This window comes from Musca domestica, unplaced genomic scaffold, assembly GCF_030504385.1.
Source record: "Musca domestica strain aabys unplaced genomic scaffold, Musca_domestica.polishedcontigs.V.1.1 11, whole genome shotgun sequence".
Taxonomy (NCBI): Eukaryota; Metazoa; Arthropoda; class Insecta; order Diptera; family Muscidae; genus Musca; species Musca domestica.
Window position 1 is genome coordinate 4,338,409 of NW_026712133.1, and position 19,083 is coordinate 4,357,491.

General features: G+C 35.7%; 2 protein-coding genes across 5 annotated transcripts in view; one reads left to right on the forward strand and one right to left on the reverse strand.

Annotated features, from left to right (window-relative positions):
• LOC105261512 (myotrophin) overlaps positions 1 to 9,874 on the reverse strand; it is a 100,895-nt gene extending 91,021 nt beyond the window's left edge. Inside the window, exon 1 of one of the 3 annotated variants that reach the window (XM_059130084.1) lies at positions 9,678 to 9,874. In XM_059130084.1, the coding sequence (XP_058986067.1) occupies positions 9,678 to 9,746 (69 nt within the window). In that variant the 5' untranslated portion in view covers positions 9,747 to 9,874. Of the gene's footprint in view, positions 1 to 9,324; positions 9,584 to 9,677 lie in introns of those variants that run through there. The other 2 variants (XM_059130089.1, XM_059130093.1) reach the window with 2 other exon arrangements.
• A 5,673-nt stretch (positions 9,875 to 15,547) lies between these two features.
• LOC131806158 (uncharacterized) lies at positions 15,548 to 17,585 on the forward strand. 2 transcript variants are annotated; one of them, XM_059130104.1, is made up of 2 exons: positions 15,548 to 16,902; positions 17,048 to 17,585. In XM_059130104.1, the coding sequence occupies exon 1, from the start codon at positions 15,772 to 15,774 to the stop codon at positions 16,891 to 16,893; it is 1,122 nt and encodes a 373-aa protein (XP_058986087.1). In that variant the 5' UTR covers positions 15,548 to 15,771; the 3' UTR covers positions 16,894 to 16,902; positions 17,048 to 17,585. The 2 variants fall into 2 exon arrangements, with proteins under 2 accessions (XP_058986087.1, XP_058986094.1); XM_059130111.1 differs by having other exon boundaries at positions 15,548 to 16,897.
• Positions 17,586 to 19,083: the final 1,498 nt, after the last annotated feature.

Here is a 19,083-nt window from a genome sequence, read left to right on the forward strand (position 1 = left end):
AGGACAAGAGAATTGATTTGAACATGCTAACAAACTCAAATTCGACACAAAAAAATAATCCAACAAAGAAGTAGAATTGTGCGCAACATCGACATGTGTTGGCATTGAATTATGAACAACAGATAAATTCAAACGACTACAAACATCACGCACTAATACACTTCGGTTCAAATCAAACATGTTATTGTTAAAGTCCCCCATAATGATGACATTGGAATACTTTACCACAAGGTCAGAAATTTCATCTTCCAAAGCCAATATATTACCATGAGGCAAATAAACAACCCCAATTAAGAAAACAATATTATTAACAATAACCTCACAAACACCATAAGAATTACCTCTACACACAAGTTTATGACTCATATCCTGTGCAACATACAAAACAACACCACCTCCTCTGCTACCAGGTCTATCACTTCTGTAAGAAATGTAATCTGGTATTCTTATGGCTTCGTTCGAAATTGTAGGTTTTAACCAAGATTCTGTCACGCCAAAAATATTAAGACCTTTCCCCTCTAAAATATTTCTCAATTCATGGATTTTAAATGAATTTTTACTTAAGTTAAAACTTCTAACATTTACATGTCCAACATTAAAATTTTCCCTAAAATTGCATAGCTGATTTAACAAAAAACTATTGTCGCTAAAAACTTCGCCTAAATTGGTTGAAAAACTCATAACGACAATGTAGCGCAAACGATCAAAAATAATGTAAAAGATAACAAAATATAACAAATACCAAGAAAATATAAAAATCAAATAAATAATGTTACATACATTACAGTACATTAAACTACTCAACAAGCACCACTTACGACCGCACATTAACATTCAGCTGTGAAACAGGAACAGCAGCATCAACACCTCCAACAAGTGCATCATCAGCTGATGAAATACCATCACCATTTAGCATGCTGACACACCGGGCAATATCAAATTCTTCCTCCCGTCCATCTGGGAGCAAAACCAGTGCCTTAGGGTTGTCCTCACTTTTTAACTTAAATCTTCGGATCTTGTTGTTTCTCCATAATTTTCGACAAAGATACATTAATTTAGAGGCTGCACGGTTATGGTGATCATTCAAGTAAACTCTACTTCTTACACCTACCCCGGTAATATCACTAAGCAACAGCGAATTACAGCGCTTTTGGTTATTAGCCATAAGTGTGTCTCTCACAAGTACAGAATTAAACTTTACAAGCACAGATTTGCCTTTCGAAATGTAACAACAGTGGTTGACATCACAAGGTTGTACATCAACACCGCACAAGGCTGCTATTCTTAGCACAGGGTCTCTTAATTGTTTAATGCCATCAGGCAAGCCACTAATAATTATATTGGATCGATTGAGACGCCTTGTAAGAACATCACTTTCTGCATCTGTTACCTGCTTAGCTTGTTCCATACGCTTAACAGCATCTTGGCACCGTCGGACTGACTCCTCAACTTTATGAATTTTATCATCAACCTCCGACCGTATTGTTTTCACAACCTCCTTAATTTTAAGCATAAAGCTCTCAAATTGCTTCTCAAGGCATAGCTTATATGATTCGAACTCCTTCTGCATTGTTCCAATAACATCGGCACCTATTTCCATACTGCTAGCAATCTCCATACAACCAACCGCTGAAGAAGAGGTATTTGCCTTATCATCAGAGCTCTTCTTAATACACGTAGGACACTTAAACATGAACATCAGTGACTTCCTATGTTTGTACAAAAAACTATGCTGCTCTCTTGACACATCGACACATTTTATGTGGAAAAACATTCCACAAATACCACAGCCGACACTGTTCTGGTTGCCCTTAACAACAACTGCACAGATAGGGCATGTATACGTTCTTGTCTCAGCGGGCATGACCAAAGATACAGATACCACAACAGTTTACAACAACAAGCACAGTAAAGACTTATTGTACAGAGATCATTAAACACAGCAAACACAGGAGCAAAGCACATACAGCAACTCCACCAGATCACTTCTATTGTTTACAAACAAAAGCACACAAACACAGGAACCAAAAACGCCAACCAATTTGTAAGTCTCAGTACAAGAACAGCCTTCGATGCAACAGCAATGCGCGGCAATTTTTTTTATTTTTTATTCTTCTTCTTCCTGCTCGCGTATTTATCTTAACAGATATGGATCCAAAATAGACTACTCCAATAACGTCCGATGGCCAAGGCACAAGCTTTATTTTCAGCAACAAAACAAGACAAATAGGACTGCTTACATAAATTATTTATTTGATTTTATAATTTTCCAGGAACCAAAAAAATTTAATGACACATCGCTGTAGGGCTCTATAGATCGATCGAAAATTAATTTCTTCGACAAATTACAAACATTCACAATTTATGCTGTTTTACCCCACTGTGCCGTAACCAACAACGGATATCGCACAAAGAAGAATAAAACACAAGCGACGTCGGCAGAGAAATGACTATGAGTAAGCAGCTACGCACCCACACAACAAGCGACGCCACAAACGATCCAACAGTGAGTGCTGGAGATCAAAATATTTTGTTGTTATTTTAAAGTGACGATTCAAAATAGCAAAAACACGCGCGAAGGGTGATTGAAGATCGAACAATATTAACTTATTTTCAATAAAAACAATTAACATATGCACTAAACCGCGGGTAGCTCACTTCAAATAGAGATCTGAATTTACGTACCTGGTTTTTAGTCTAGTATGTTGATGATTGTGATGAAAGAGAAAGACTTCATCAGGCAATAAAGGGAGCAACGACAAGGGGCTGGCTTCAATCGGGCTCGATGCGACCAAATGTTTAACTCAGGGGAGTGGAGGAATGGCAGACAGCGGCAACAACAACGAGAACTCCCCAGAGTTAATATGTGATGGTGAGAGGTGCGGGAGATACGCGCGTGTCGTGATGGTGAAAAGAAATAGCAAAGAAATGAAACACAAGAGATTATTAGTAATAATTCTACATAGATTTCATTCTTTATTGTGTATTTCTCTTTTCTAATACAACAAAATTACCTTTGTAATTTGGGGTGGCGTCAGAGGCCTGGTTAGTATAACCTGAACGAGGTGTTAGAGCGCGAGAAGTGTACACTTCAACTACTAAACGACAAGTGAACGCAGAGGTTCTTGCATCGCAAAGGGTCGCAGTGATCGCCGAGGATCATTGTCGATTACTACTACTACATTTACAATTATTTCCAATGAGAGCAGAGTCTCGTATGTATCAAAGTGAGCTAACCAACAACATCCACCGCCCGGTGGCATCTGCGCTCTACGGTCTCCGCCGAGGAAAGTTTGCCGAGGAGATGCCCGTTGTGTCAATCAGCATCCGTGATTGACTGGACTCGGGAAGTTGAAGGCCAACATAAACAGTTAGTATATGACGTACTCTTGACTCTCCCCCTAACCCTAGGTATCTGCTAACCCTAGGTATCTTCTCTTTAAATGTATATGTATAGAATTTAAAAAAAAATAGTAACACAATTTGACTCAAATTTTCTTTTGGTTATTTGTAATTATAGTGGAAACGTTATCATGAATGAAAATTTTGAGAAAAGCCTCTAGAAAAATTGCAAAAGTGAAAAACTTGAATTTTCTATTTTGATAAGGAGTTTTGTATAGAATTGTTTCAGAATGCCTTTTAGAATTGAAAATTCTTATTGAAAAAAAAAACAAAATCGAGAAATTTTGCATATATTCATATAATTTTGATTGAAAAATACTTCTCAAAGCATCAAAACATTTAAAATCTCAACGTACTTTAAAATTGGGGCTATGCATAATGGGGAACAATAGTAAATTAAATAGTAAACAGTTATTGCCGGTATTGATTTCACAATACTGAAAACTTTAAATGGCAAAATACAGTTAATTCGGTAGAAATTATAACAAAAACATACAAAAGGACGAATGTTTAGCGGTATTACTATACCTAAAGGAAACGTAGATATTCGAACTTCCTACGAATTTTGTATAAATGTTCAAAGATTAACCTAAATATTTCGCCTTTATTGCGATTTTAACGAACGGCCACATACACAGACGGATATAAGTAGATTAAATGACATAGGATTTTGCACAAACATGGTCTGCTAAAAGTTACGAATTCAAACCTACTTTTGATTTGGAAAATATTGCTAAGACCTTTATAATACTGACAATTGAGGTTTGAAAATGAAATGAAATACGATGGTATAAGGAATATAAAGAGGTACTGATGAATAGGAAATAAATCATAATGTAGACTTTTCATAATTTGTAACAAATGTTTTATAACCTCTAGAAATGTTTTCAGACCTTCAGACCGATTTGAGGTGTTTTGAAGGTCTGAAAACATTTTAGAGCAATAGCAATATTTTCCAAATCAAAAGTAGGTTTGAATTCGTAACTTTTAGAAGACCATGTTTGTGCAAAATCCTATGTCATTTAATCTACTTATATCCGTCTGTGTATGTGGCCGTTCGTTAAAATCGCAATAAAGGCGAAATATTTAGGTTAATCTTTGAACATTTATACAAAATTCGTAGGAAGTTCGAATATCTACGTTTCCTTTAGGTATAGTAATACCGCTAAACATTCGTCCTTTTGTATGTTTTTGTTATAATTTCTACCGAATTAACTGTATTTTGCCATTTAAAGTTTTCAGTATTGTGAAATCAATACCGGCAATAACTGTTTACTATTTAATTTACTATTGTTCCCCATTATGCATAGCTCCAATTTTAAAGTACGTTGAGATTTTAAATGTTTTGATGCTTTGAGAAGTATTTTTCAATCAAAATTATATGAATATATGCAAAATTTCTCGATTTTGTTTTTTTTTTCAATAAGAATTTTCAATTCTAAAAGGCATTCTGAAACAATTCTATACAAAACTCCTTATCAAAATAGAAAATTCAAGTTTTTCACTTTTGCAATTTTTCTAGAGGCTTTTCTCAAAATTTTCATTCATGAAAACGTTTCCACTATAATTACAAATAACCAAAAGAAAATTTGAGTCAAATTGTGTTACTATTTTTTTTTTAATTCTATACATATACATTTAAAGAGAAGATACCTAGGGTTAGCAGATACCTAGGGTTAGGGGGAGAGTCAAGAGTACGTCATATACTAACTGTTTATGTTGGCCTTCAACTTCCCGAGTCCAGTCAATCACGGATGCTGATTGACACAACGGGCATCTCCTCGGCAAACTTTCCTCGGCGGAGACCGTAGAGCGCAGATGCCACCGGGCGGTGGATGTTGTTGGTTAGCTCACTTTGATACATACGAGACTCTGCTCTCATTGGAAATAATTGTAAATGTAGTAGTAGTAATCGACAATGATCCTCGGCGATCACTGCGACCCTCTGCGATGCAAGAACCTCTGCGTTCACTTGTCGTTTAGTAGTTGAAGTGTACACTTCTCGCGCTCTAACACCTCGTTCAGGTTATACTAACCAGGCCTCTGACGACACCCCAAATTACAAAGTTAATTTTGTTGTATTAGAAAAGAGAAATACACAATAAAGAATGAAATCTATGTAGAATTATTACTAATAATCTCTTGTGTTTCATTTCTTTGCTATTTCTTTTCACCATCACGACACGCGCGTATCTCCCGCACCTCTCACCATCACATATTAACTCTGGGGAGTTCTCGTTGTTGTTGCCGCTGTCTGCCATTCCTCCACTCCCCTGAGTTAAACATTTGGTCGCATCGAGCCGGATTGAAGCCAGCCCCTTGTCGTTGCTCCCTTTATTGCCCGATGAAGTCTTTCTCTTTCATCACAATCATCAACATACTAGACTAAAAACCAGGTACGTAAATTCAGATCTCTATTTGAAGTGAGCTACCCGCGGTTTAGTGCATATGTTAATTGTTTTTATTTGAAAATAAGTTAATATTGTTCGATCTTCAATCACCCTTCGCGCGTGTTTTTGCTATTTTGAAACGTCACTTTACACCCAATGCAGTCCACTTTGTCGCATACAATTGCTTTCGTTGCATAGATCACCCTACGTTGCGGTGATCACACCAAACATATTTGACTTTGTTGTTGTCACTGGTTTATTTCTCATCCTCACCAACCAAACGTTTCGGTGTTATTATCCCCCCTTGTCGTTTCAAAGTTAGAGCCCTTTAACGAGAGTTGCTTAGAATTTACAACAACACATTCCTCTTTGTTATAATAATCGTAATTTGGTTATTTTGTCGTAGTCGTCAACGCACATTCACTGATGTTGCAATTCTCCTTCGTTTTCTTAACGTAGATTAATTCTCACTGGGGAATTTACATTGCCAAAAATTGTAACAACAATACCCCATCATTCCACGTGCCGTTTTTAGCGTCGGATTGATATTCAGTTAAAATAACAACAAAATATTTTGATCTCCAGCCCTCACTGTTGGATCGTTTGTGGCGTCGCTTGTTGTGTGGGTGCGTAGCTGCTTACGCATAGTCATTTCTCTGCCGACGTCGCTTGTGTTTTATTCCTCTTTGTGCGATATACGTTGTTGGTTACAGCACAGTGGGGTAAAACAGCATAAATTGTGAATGTTTGTAATTTGTCGAAGAAATTAATTTTCGATAATTTTTTGAAACATTAATAATTGGCAGTAGGGTTTTTGGAATTTTTGGACAAATTCACCCTACATTTGGCATTCTTTGCACATATTCTTAAACCACATACTAGCTTAAACTGTTCGTTTTTTGTGACTATTTCTCAATTGTTTGGGCAATTAATTGATGTTTTGTTGTACTATTTGTGAGTTTCCGTAGGGTTTGGGTATTTGTTTTGAAAGAATACACCCTACATTCTGCATATACCGCACAATATTCCTCACCTTAATCATAACAATTTGGAAAAATTATTAAATTTTGTTGTGTTTCTTAATAATTCCCTCTACTTATTGGCACAAATTACTTCCTCGTTTTAGAATCGCAGAAATTTGTAGGCATTCTCATTGTATTGTCTTATAACATAAGAGTCTCGGAAAACTTCTAGATAAATTGGTCTCATAATGTCGGTAACTCGGTTTGTTAGAGCTGCTAACCTTGTTCTTAAATCTGTCGAATCCTTCGAACAGATAAATAAATCCCGACTTACAGTCTTTAATCTCGAAATTCGTATTTCAGAAATTCGAGAATTATGGAACATGTTCCTAAACACTTACTCTGAGTGTACAACCTACCTCACGACATCCGAGACTGCACAGAGTGATGATATTGATGTCGTTGAGGATAAATACAATAATGAATTTATCGCATATCATTGGTGTTTATCCACCATAAACAGGCATCTTCATCGCCTTAAATCTAAAAGTAATGATAATTGTTTTCCCGATATAGCTCCTCAGCTCTCACCTCCTGCAGGTTCTAACGTAAATAACATGGCAACGCCTAATATACCTGATACATTATCACCTTCCCAATTGTTTTTCGGCAATCTCGAATCGGTTACTGTGCAGTCTGCTCCTCCACCCGTTCATTCTCCCACCACAAATAGTTGTTCTAATCCTTCCGCCGATAATCATTTCACCTTATCTCCACTTGATATAGAAGTTTTTGCTGGAGATTTTATATCTTGGCCCACATTTCGGGATCTTTTCACCACCTTCTTTGTCAACAATTCGCGAATTTCAGATATTGAACGTCTCTGCCATCTTATGCAGAAGACCACCGGCGAAGCTAGGGAAATTGTTTCGAGATTTCCGCTCACCAGCCGTAGTTTTCCTTTAGCGTGGAAAGCATTCACCTAAAGAATTTGTTCAATCTCCTCTCTTTAATAGTTGTCTAACTGCAATGACCGTCTTCGACGTCATCACGTATCATTGGGATCCTACTGTCGTATTAATTTGTTTGCAGCGGTTGCCAGACCTAACTTTAACTCTGTGGGAACAAAGTGTTAAAGACAAGTCGTCTTTGTCTTCTTGGAATGACTTAGATTCTTTCCTCACAGAAAGAATACAAACTCTGCAATGTATTCAGAGTATACGTAGAAATTCGCCCACAGAAAAGTCGTTGCCTAATGTATACGCTTCTCCTAACTTCTTGGGCCCTAAGCCGTTATTGCCAAAAAGTGTCTCACCTCCAAAATCGTTGATATCTGACCATTTTGATATATCTCGCCCCGCCAACAGATTGTTATTGACTCCTCCGTCAAAATGTGCGCTTCCTTTTTGGACTAAAAATTCACTTCCGAGCACCTCTTGTCCTCTTTGTCGTAATCAGAGCCATGTACTACGACTCTGCCCTCGTTTTGTAAAACTTTCGTTTGTGGAAAATTTTTAACATAATTTCATAATTTTTAACAAATGTTTTATAACCTCTCAAATGTTTTCAGACCTTCAAAATACCTCAAGTCGGCAGGTTATATGGTAAATCAGTATAAAAGGACTAGACTTAAGTGTACTGATATCATAAAATGGCACATTGGAGCACATTTAGTCCACGAATATTAGGAGATAATATTATATGAGGGTGGATGTAGCCCTCATTATGATAACAAATATATACCTTTTGCAACATCAATAATCCTAAGAATAATATCCGCTAAGTGTGAAAGACGCTTTTTACATTTGGTGAGCTGTAATGTAATTGAAAATAGAAAACGGAGAGGCTCACGGACATAATTTAATCGACAAAGGTTTGTACTCTTTAACATACTTTATAGGGTACATATCTTTCATAAACCGATGACACCTTATTTATGATAGTTAAATTCAATTTAGAAATTATCGATTCTGACGAAGAAAACTCCAACAAATTGAAAACATATATATTACATGCGTATATGCAACATGTCCTTCATTCACCATAAATTTGATTGTGCAGTCTAAAAAATAAGTAGAAACGAATACAACAATAGACCACATAACAAGGAAAACAGCAATAAGCTTGAACACCATATATATATATATATATATATATATATATATATATATATATATTTATATATATATATATATATATATATATATATATATATATATATATTTATATTTATATATATATATATATATATATATATATATATATATATATATATATATATTGGGGGTTTTATAAAATATATGGGTCCGAAAAATCGATAATTTTACTATAACTATATATATATATACCTAAAATCCTAATATTTGCCAATATAATGAAGATTTTTGTTCTATAGTTAGTATATGACGTACTCTTGACTCTGAAAGTACCTATCCAACAAGTGGTCACATGACAGGGTAAATGGTCAAGGTTCGGAAGTTATAGTAAAATTATCGATTTTTCGGACCCATATATTTTATAAAACCCCCAAAAAGTCCAAAAAGGGCCCAAATTATAGCTGACACTCTTACCTTTCCAAAATGCTACAATTTGTGCAAATATCTTCTTCGGGTCCAGAGCTATGGGTCTTTCCATCCGCATAACCCGATTCTAACCAGTTCATTAAAATTATACTTTCAAAAAAGGGAAAAAATCCAAAAACTTCCATTGAGCTGGATTTGTTTCAAAAACTCTTGAGTTATTATCATTTTCCAAACGTTTGGGTAAACAGACATCCAATAAAATCTCGCACAAATATCACAAAATTTTGAGTAAGCACACAATATATATCTTAAAGTTGCCGTGACTCAAAGAATTCAGTCAATTCGAATTAATTTGTATGCTCTTGGAATTACTACAAGATTATTGTATGACACAGGTTTACCTTTTCAGCAAAAACTGACTGGACTTGATCCAGTTCTCCATTCTTTATGCTCCAAATAATGTCAGACATTTCGACAACAAAAAGTTTTGTTTCTTTAATAAACAATTAACAATTTTAGTTGACTCAAAGTTCCTCTATGATTTCTTACGCCGCCAAATACATTTTTACGTCATTGGTCACGCTTTGTGTTTTTCATCGAAAATATCAATTTCATTATCCCCATTTACATTTGATGAATCGAATATGGCAACTTTTATTTCGATATTAATTGTAAAAACGATACTATGTAGCATGGTAGAAGAATACAGGTATCAACGGTTGGGAACATTGATATATCAAAAAATGTTTAACTTTTTTTTTTTCAAAAATAAATAGACTTTTTTAAGTTTTCCCATACGACGCCAATTGAAAGTTTTTATGATATGCATTTTTCAAGAATTTGTACAAATTTAAATAATTTTTCATTCAACATTTTCAATTACAAAATTGGTTTGTTTTTTGACACTTACTTGTTTTTGGATTACGTCCCATCAACAAATAGCTATATATACAACAATATTCATTTAAAATAAAAAGATCTTCATTGTTCCTATTGGACAAAACACTAAAATTCCCTAAATTTCCCCTTTCCTACGCAAACAGTTGGTCTATTGCAAGCCGGACAAGTGGAACAATATATAATAATGCTATTTTCTGCTATTTTTCTCCAAATCACAAACATCCTCATCAGAACTTAAATAACAAACTGGTACGTAGAGTGCAACTCAGTGAGTGAAGTGAAAGAAAAACCAAAAAAAAAGTAAAAAAGCAGCTAAGTTCGGCCTAGCCGAACTTTTAATACCCTCCACCATTTCGAAGGAAATTGACAATTTAAAAAAAAAATCCGAAAACTACCACTGAAATGAAAACTGTTATATGGGGTCTATACGAAGACGTTGACCTGCATACAACATTTTTTGTCATAGGCTGTACTACCCGTTACGAAATTCGAAATAATTCCGGTAAATAATGTCGCTAAAATCATGAAAATACCAAATATCCGGAGGTACCGTTATATGAGGGCTATAGGAATAACTGAACCTGCATACAATATATTTTGCCATTTATATATTATATATATTTTGCTGTAGTAGCCATTGATATCTTCCAGTACGAAATTTGAAACGATGTCGGTGAATAATGTTGCTGAAATATATGGGGCTATACGAAAATTCGGACAAGCATACAAAAATTTTTGTCATAGACTGAAGTAGCCAGTACGAACTTCAAATACAAAATTTTAAATAATTCCGGTAAATATCGTCGCTAAAATCATGAAAATACCGAATATCGAGAGGTACGGTTATATGAGGGCTATAAGAAAACGTAAAACATGGGCCGTTAACGAACTTTACCTGTCTACTGGTAAACTATGCATGTATGCCAAATTTTAGTCTTCTATTTTAATTCGTTCAAAAGATAGAGTGATTACAACAGACAGACAGGCGGACAGACAGACCGACGGAGATAATGGCCAAGTATCAAATAACGTAAATCGGTTATACTGATATACTGGTCAAACATGGAGATATTGATTGTCTATAAATCACATATTTTAACTTGCTTAGACAAGTTTTCGAAATCCAGCTAGTCGCATCGACACAGCTGCTGGGACAATGAACTGTCAAACCAATTTTGGAATTGAAAATGTTGAATGAAAAATTATTTAAATTTGTAAAAATTGTTGGAAAACGCGAATTATAATAGCCTCCGAATGACGTAGTATAAGAAAGCATATAAAAATCTACTTATATTTAAAAAAAAACATTTAAATTTGTTGACATATTAATGCTCCCAAGCGTTGATGCATCTACATGTATTATTCTGCCACGGGTTGTAGTGTCGGATAATGCATGGTAGAAAAATACAGATAGATGCATCGACGTTTGGGAACATTGATACGTCAAAAAATGTTTTTCGTTCCTGCTGAACATTTCAGTAATGATGAAAGTAATTAGTTTCTGCAGAAAATGATAACGATATCGACTCTGCCGATGAAGAAATTACTATTAACGGAAATGAAGCCACGGCTACGCAATCTGAACCTCCAAACTGTGACCTATTCACCAGTGGCGAAGCTTAGTACAATTCGCGGTGAGCGTTAAGGGACATTTACATTTGCACCAGCTTGATGTAGAATCTGCATTTCTTTACGAAGATTTAAAGGGAGATATTTACATGGAAGTTCCTGACGGATTAAACACTCCTAAAAACCAAGTATGCAAATTACGAAAGTCGCTTTATGGACTTAAACAAAGTCCGAGATGCTGTAACGGATTTCGGATTTCTTGCTTTTGCTTACAATACGATTCTATGTAAAAGCGTTAACCCACTGGATTGGGATTAAAATTGTGATATCCATTACTTATACTTCAAATAAATCCTCTTAAAGTAGATCAACCCTACAAAAAGTTCTAACGTAAACATGGAATTAGTTTTAAGAAATCTTTACGTGATCCGTGTCTTTCTGCAATGTTTCAAAGGAATTCGGTTTTGTACTTGCTACTATATATGGACGATGAATTGATCGCGGGACATGATTTGAAAGCAATAGAGAAGGTAAAATCGGATCTACGTGCAGCATTCAAAATGTCCGATTGTGGACCCCTACAATATTACTTGGGAATGAAGATTGAATATGATAGAACTAAAGGCATAATGAAGCTGAATCAGAGTAATAACATTGAAAAATTCTCAATGAAAGAGTGCAATCCCACAAAAACCCCAATCGAAAATGCATTGATTCTTCCAATAGAAACCCAAGAGTTAACGGACAAAGAACAGCCAAGGCGAGATACATTTGTCTGCATTAAAAAAATTGTTCGCTACATTAAAGGAACTAAAGAAGTCGATATGGTTTACCAAGATATTTTTACACCCTCCACCATACTATGGAGGGTATATTAACTTTGTCATTCCGTTTGTAACTCCTCGAAATAATCATGTCAGACCCAACAAAAAATATATATTCTTGATAAGCGTAAAATTCTAAATCGATTTAGCGATGTCCGTCTGTCTGTCTGACTGTCCGTCTGTCTGTTGTAATCACGCTATCTTTCGAACGAATTGAGATAGAGGGCTAAAATTTTGCACACATGTTTATTCCAGTAGGCAGGTTAAGTTCGTTAATGGGCCACGTAGGTCCACGTTTTCATATAGCCCTCATATAACGGTACCTCCCGATATTCGGTATTTTGATCATTTTAGCGACACTACTCAACGAAACTGTTTCAAATTTGGCATTTGAAGTTCGAAACGGATACTACAGTCTACGACAGAAAATTGTCTGTGCAGGTCCACGTCTTCGTATAGGCCCCATATATCAGTACCTCCCTATATTCGATATTTTGATGATTTTAGCGACATTATTAACCGGAATTGCTTTAAATTACGTATTTAGAGTTTATAATGGGAACTTCAGTCTGTGACAGAAAATTGTCTATACGGATCCAGGTCTTCGTATAGGCCCCATATATCAGTACCTCCCTATATTCGGTATTTTGACGATTTTAGGTACAATACTCACCGAAATAGTTTAAGAAAAAAAAAGAAAATTTCTAAATTTGTTTCAAATGGTGCAGGGTATGCAAAGTTCGGCCCGGCCGAACTTATTGCTTTTAACTTGTTTTTTTTTTTTTTTTTTTTTTTTTTTGAGTAGATCTTGAGAAGATAAGCTGTAGCGGAAGTTTTACTCATATCCCGTGTTATTCATGCTCGTGGTATTTGGAGGGTGAAGTACCATCTGTTTGGCAGTTTGTTTTGAGTTTTAAAATAATGTGCCGTTTGTAGTTATATTAGTATCAAACGTAATGACTGCTGTGCCTTCGACCATTATGTTACCGGCGTCCGTTATCTTTGCGCTGTGGACGTTATTTAAAATAATTACCCGTTCCGTTATGGTCTGGGCATGATTCTGTTGGACATGATGCTGTACTATTATTCAGTATGTGAGATACAGTCTTTCGATGTGACTTTGAAGATGCAGCTTTGATACAGTTGATGATTGGTGCATTATGGCCATTGCTTTGGGCTGCGTCTCTGATGACTAATTTCACGACGGAGTATTCGTGTACTACTGAATACACTTTAGGATACTATCATAATTTAAGCTGCTATCAGATGTTAAGGGTTTCAGAAATTGGATATGCAGAAATTGCAAACATCGAGTGATACAGGTAAGCCATTCAGTTGTAAAATACATGAGTAAAGTACATATGTACTTTTTTGGTCGTAGCCAGCCCCATTTTCAGCGAAAAAATATAATTTAATCAAAAGTGTCGTTTGTTTGCTGTGTGAAATTATATAAAATTAAATTTGCGGTAAAAAGTCATCCATAAACTTATATAATTTTTTACAAAATAAAATATAATCACAATGTAACCAAAGAAATAAATGACAATTTTGACATACACACGGAAATACATATGACAATAAATGTGACAGCGCATATGCAAAATCCTTATCGTCTAATACTAGCTTTAGTGATAAGAGTTATTTTAATGGTAAATAATATGATAGGTACTCCCATGGCTCCATAAGAAAGGTTGGTTAACTTCAAAGAAACTAGAAAAATGCAACTCTGTGGTGGAGACTTATAGTGTCAAACAGACTTTTAAATATGCAACAGTTTGCTTTGTTCATTTTTAATTTTTTTAACAAAATTTTTATATTGGAAAAAACCCGCAAAACAAGATTGGCATTTCGGGGTTATTCCACAAAATTGAATTTAAAATAGTAGGACAATACAGATTTATCACAAAATTGTACAATTTGTTACCCATTTACGTCGAAAATTTGCATTTATTTTGAAGCCAAATTTAATATTTTTTTTATTCAAAACAATACACACACATACACAAAATGAGTATATGTATTGACAGAAAAAGAACACCAAAAGAAAACAATTGTATTTAGGGGGTAGCTTTGTCCTACCTCCTGTAATTAAGCCATGGGTACCCCTTCATTTCAAACATTATCTAGATTCTACATTATCTAGGATATTATCTATGCTAGTTGGATTAGGAAAAATTAAATTATTCGTTTCTTGTGGTTATTTAATCCGAAAGAATTAGTTCGTCCGCTCTCACAACATTTGACGTTCTGTAGGCGTCCTGTAATTGGTTAATTTTTGCAGTAAGTTCGTTATTTTTCCCTGCAACACAGAGTTAATGTTCGCCTGTCTATTATTGTTTTTGATAAGTCTTCTTTCGTTGATAGTAGTTGGAAATCTGCTTGGTTTGGAGTCTCATAAAGTTGAGCGCTCAAGCGTGTCGTCTGTATATGAGATGTGTTTGGAGCCGTCTATAGATTTGTTTTGTTCCTCAGATATGTGTTGCAGCTTTCTGTCAATTAGCCTTCTACCTATTTCAAAATGTAATCAATTATTGTACTTCAGTGTTGATAAAAGTATGAGTTCTAACATGTCGTCTATGTGCTGCTTGGTCACTTATGCTAAGTTCACGTGATTCGCTCTCTAATCCTCGTTCGATCATTAATTAAAAAATATCTACTTACATTTTTGTTCTTTGTTCCATTCAAATCACTCTCAAAACTAAGATGAAATGTGTGACGTCCCTAACAAATGAGAGCATTTATTAAATTAAAAATAGAATTTTAATTAATTTTTAAAAATAGAAAAATATGTTAAAATTGTCAACATTTACACAAAAAGTTGAAAACATGAATGAAAATTGTAAAAGTAATGATATAATAAATCTTTGGAAAAAACACTATTCATAATAGTGATAATTTCATGTATTTTCGTATAAATTCCCATTAAAATCAACAAACAACATTTTTGAAAAAACAAGAACTATAGATCCCTGCAATGAACAAGCATTAAATTTGAGCTCTGTCAAGAAAATAATTAAATATATAAAATTGGAGATTTTTACAAATTGACTGGACTATTTCTTGTGGATATTGGTGTTTGAAGGTCTGGAGCTGTGGCTTTTGGTGGAGTTGGTTTTTCTTCTCACCTTTTTAACCTGTTGCTGTGCATTTTCGTTTGGCGCTCTTTTTTTATTCATTTGCATCTGCCAAGGTAATCCTGAAAATGCCGTCGCTATTGACCTGTAATGTTTGTAAGGATCATATTGCCAAATCCAAATATAAAATTGGTTGCAAAGGCTGTGCAAATTTTTTCCATTTGGATTGCGTTGGCATTTCTGAGGCTGAGGCTAAAATAAATAAGCAACTCAGATACACTTGTGTGTGCTGTGTTCGGGCTTCTGGTGGTAGTGGTGACGCTGGTGTGGTTGATCGCGGAACAAAAGCGAACACTGCAGTTGATGCATCTAGGGTTGGTGCCACAGCTGATGCTTCTTTGAATGGTGGTGATGGGACAGTTGGTGTGGCTGCGTGTGATTTTGTTGGGAATTCAGATGCTCTGCGAGAGCTGCAGGATAACTTGATTTTGTCTATGAAACAACAAATGGACACGTATATGGCTAGATGTCTGTCTGAATTCCGTACCAAAACTGATGCTCTGTTTGATCTTTATAATGCACAAATATCTGAGGTAAAGCGTGATGTGGTTGAGCTTAAAAAGGCCGTAGTTGAGTTGAAGTTGACAGTCTCTGAAGTTAAAAGTACGGCTTTGTTAGCAGAAAAGAAACTTGCTGATAGGATTTCTGAGCTTGAGTCTTTTAACAATGTGCTCCAGCGAAGGCTTAACAGAGCTGATATCATTATAAGAGGTTTGCCGGAAAATATTAAAGACCTCAGGAGCTTTGTTGTTAAAGTTGCTAATTTGTGTGGGTTGCAACTATCTCATGGCGACATGCAGCAGTGCTGTTACATATCTGAACGTAGAGCGGTTTTGGTGAAGTTTAATTCTATTCAGACAAGAGATTCCCTTATCCGCCGATTTGTTAAAAGAGGGAAGGTAACCCTAAAAGAAGTTATGGAGAATTGTCTATTGGAGTCCCGTATCTACTTAAATGATCATCTTGTTAAATCGGCATCTAGTCTTGTCTTTGCCTGCAGAGGCCTGCTCAAGAAGAAGAAGATTAAGAAATTCAGGTTGTTAAATAGTGATGAACCTCAAGTTGAGGTAATACTTGCTGATGGAAGTAAAACAATTTTTGAGCGACAGGAGCTTCTTGAATTTGCTCGTAGTTGTCCTCTGCAACCGGGTGGTGCTCCGTTGGTTGGTGATATGCTGCTGGGAGTGTAGTCATGTAATGTAAATATTAATTTTGTTTTGATCTCATTGGCAATTTAATTGTTTTCTTGATGCAAATTATTGCTTATTTGTTCTAAATAATCTTTCATATTATTATTTATTATTTATTTTTTTTATTTATATATTTATATTTTTCAATTTTTAGTATAAGATGCGAAATCGAATTTACATAATTTTGCTCCCCAGCCCCTTTATTTGGTTTGATGTCACTTGATGATAATCTGGGACCCATAATTAATGACGCTCACTTTTTTAAACCCTTATTTGAGGGTTTGTCTGGTAAACTAACGTATGGCCACTTGAACTGCCAAAGTATTCGCCCATCGAGATTCAATAATAAAATTGATGAGCTTCGATCCTTGCTGGTTGGTAGTGGTATCAGCATTTTTGGTGTCACTGAATCTTGGCTTAATTCTGCAGTCTCATCGAAATCGTTGGTTATTCCAGGATATAAGCTGGTGCGGAGTGATCGTGTTGGTCGTGTTGGTGGTGGGGTATGTCTCTATATTGGTAGTGGCATTCCTTATAAGGTAGTTTTTCGTTCAAATAATTTTGGTGTTTGTGAGTCGGTGTGTGTTGAGTTGAATATTGGGGCATTGGTTTTGCTTGTGGCGGTAGTATATCTTCCCCATGGCGATGTTCAGTCTTTCTGTGATGTACATGAGAGTTTGTTTGATCGCTTCTCTAATATCATTGTCCTTGGTGATTTTAACTGTAATTTATTTGTGTCTTCGAACTCTGTTTTGATGAGAGGATTATGCAGATCATTGGGGCTAACTATTGTGCATAACATGAAACCTACCCATTATGATTTGGCCCATAACTCTACCTCGTTAATTGATTTTTGCCTTACTAGTGATAATTTGTCCTTGGGTTTCTCGTCTCAGGGTCGATGTCCTGGTATATCACACCATGCCTTTGTTTTTGGTTCGCTTAACCTGCCTGTATTTTCAGAGGAGAGATTTATTGAGTATCGTAACTTTGGCCGAGCGGATTGGTTGGGCATTTTAAATTTCATATCTGATTTTGACTTCAACCCCTTATATTCCACTTCTGATGTGAATTGTCAACTTTCACTATTTGATTTGTTGTTTAACGCGCTATTGTCTTTCGTTCCTGTTTCTGTTCGTAAGGTCAACCCCAGGAATGATGCATGGTTGGAATCTGATGTGGTAAAATCGGCACGGATGTTTAGAGATCTTGCGTACTTTGAGTGGCGCAAGCGACCTATGGAGGGTAATAGAATAATATATTGTATGTATAGGAATCGTTGTAAGGCTGTGATGAGGAATGAGAGGCGTAAGTACTATAATGATTTCTTTGGTCGTATGAATAATAATCAGCTGTGGAAATCTCTAAAGTCGTTTGGTGTTTTGGGTAGTGATAATGAAGCTCCACCAATTGATGTCAATGCTGCTAATCATTATTTTTCCGGTGGGAATCCTGGTTTTGTGGGTGAGCGTGGTCAGTCTCTTTATAGTGAGGGTCATGTGGGAGATGATGTTTTTCGGTTTTATTGCATATTTTATTCTGATGTTGTAAGGTCATTAAATAAAGTTAAGTCGGGAGCTGTGGGGGTTGATGGCGTGCCAGTAAAGTTTTTTTAAACTTATATTTCCATACATTTCCTGCATTTTGTTAACTCGATTTTTATGACATCTACTTTTCCTTGGGCGTGGAAGGTTGCACGAATTGTTCCTGTGCCGAAAACTGGTGAATCATTTGATTTGCCGAATCTGCGTCCCATTAGCATTCTACCTGCTATGTCAAAAGTCGTTGAGCATATTATTAAAGAAGCGATTGTTGACTTCCTTGATGATCGTAGGCTATTGAGTAGTTCTCAGTTTGGTTTTCGGCGACGATGTAGTACGACCACGCACTTATTATATCTTACTGACATGATTAGGGATGTATTTAATTCATCTGATGTTGGGTTATTATTGGGCCTTGACTTGTCAAAGGCTTTTGATTCGATTAACCATTCCCTTTTTCTTGACAAGCTGAGGTTTAAGTTTGGTTTTTCATCTTCTGCGTGTCGTTTAATGGCTTCATATTTGGAAGGTAGGTCTCAGTTTGTTGTTCATTTGGGTGTTTCGTCTGAAGTTTGTAGTGTCCAATGTGGAGTCCCGCAAGGTTCTGTACTGGGACCGTCGTTATTTATTATGTTCATTAATGACATTG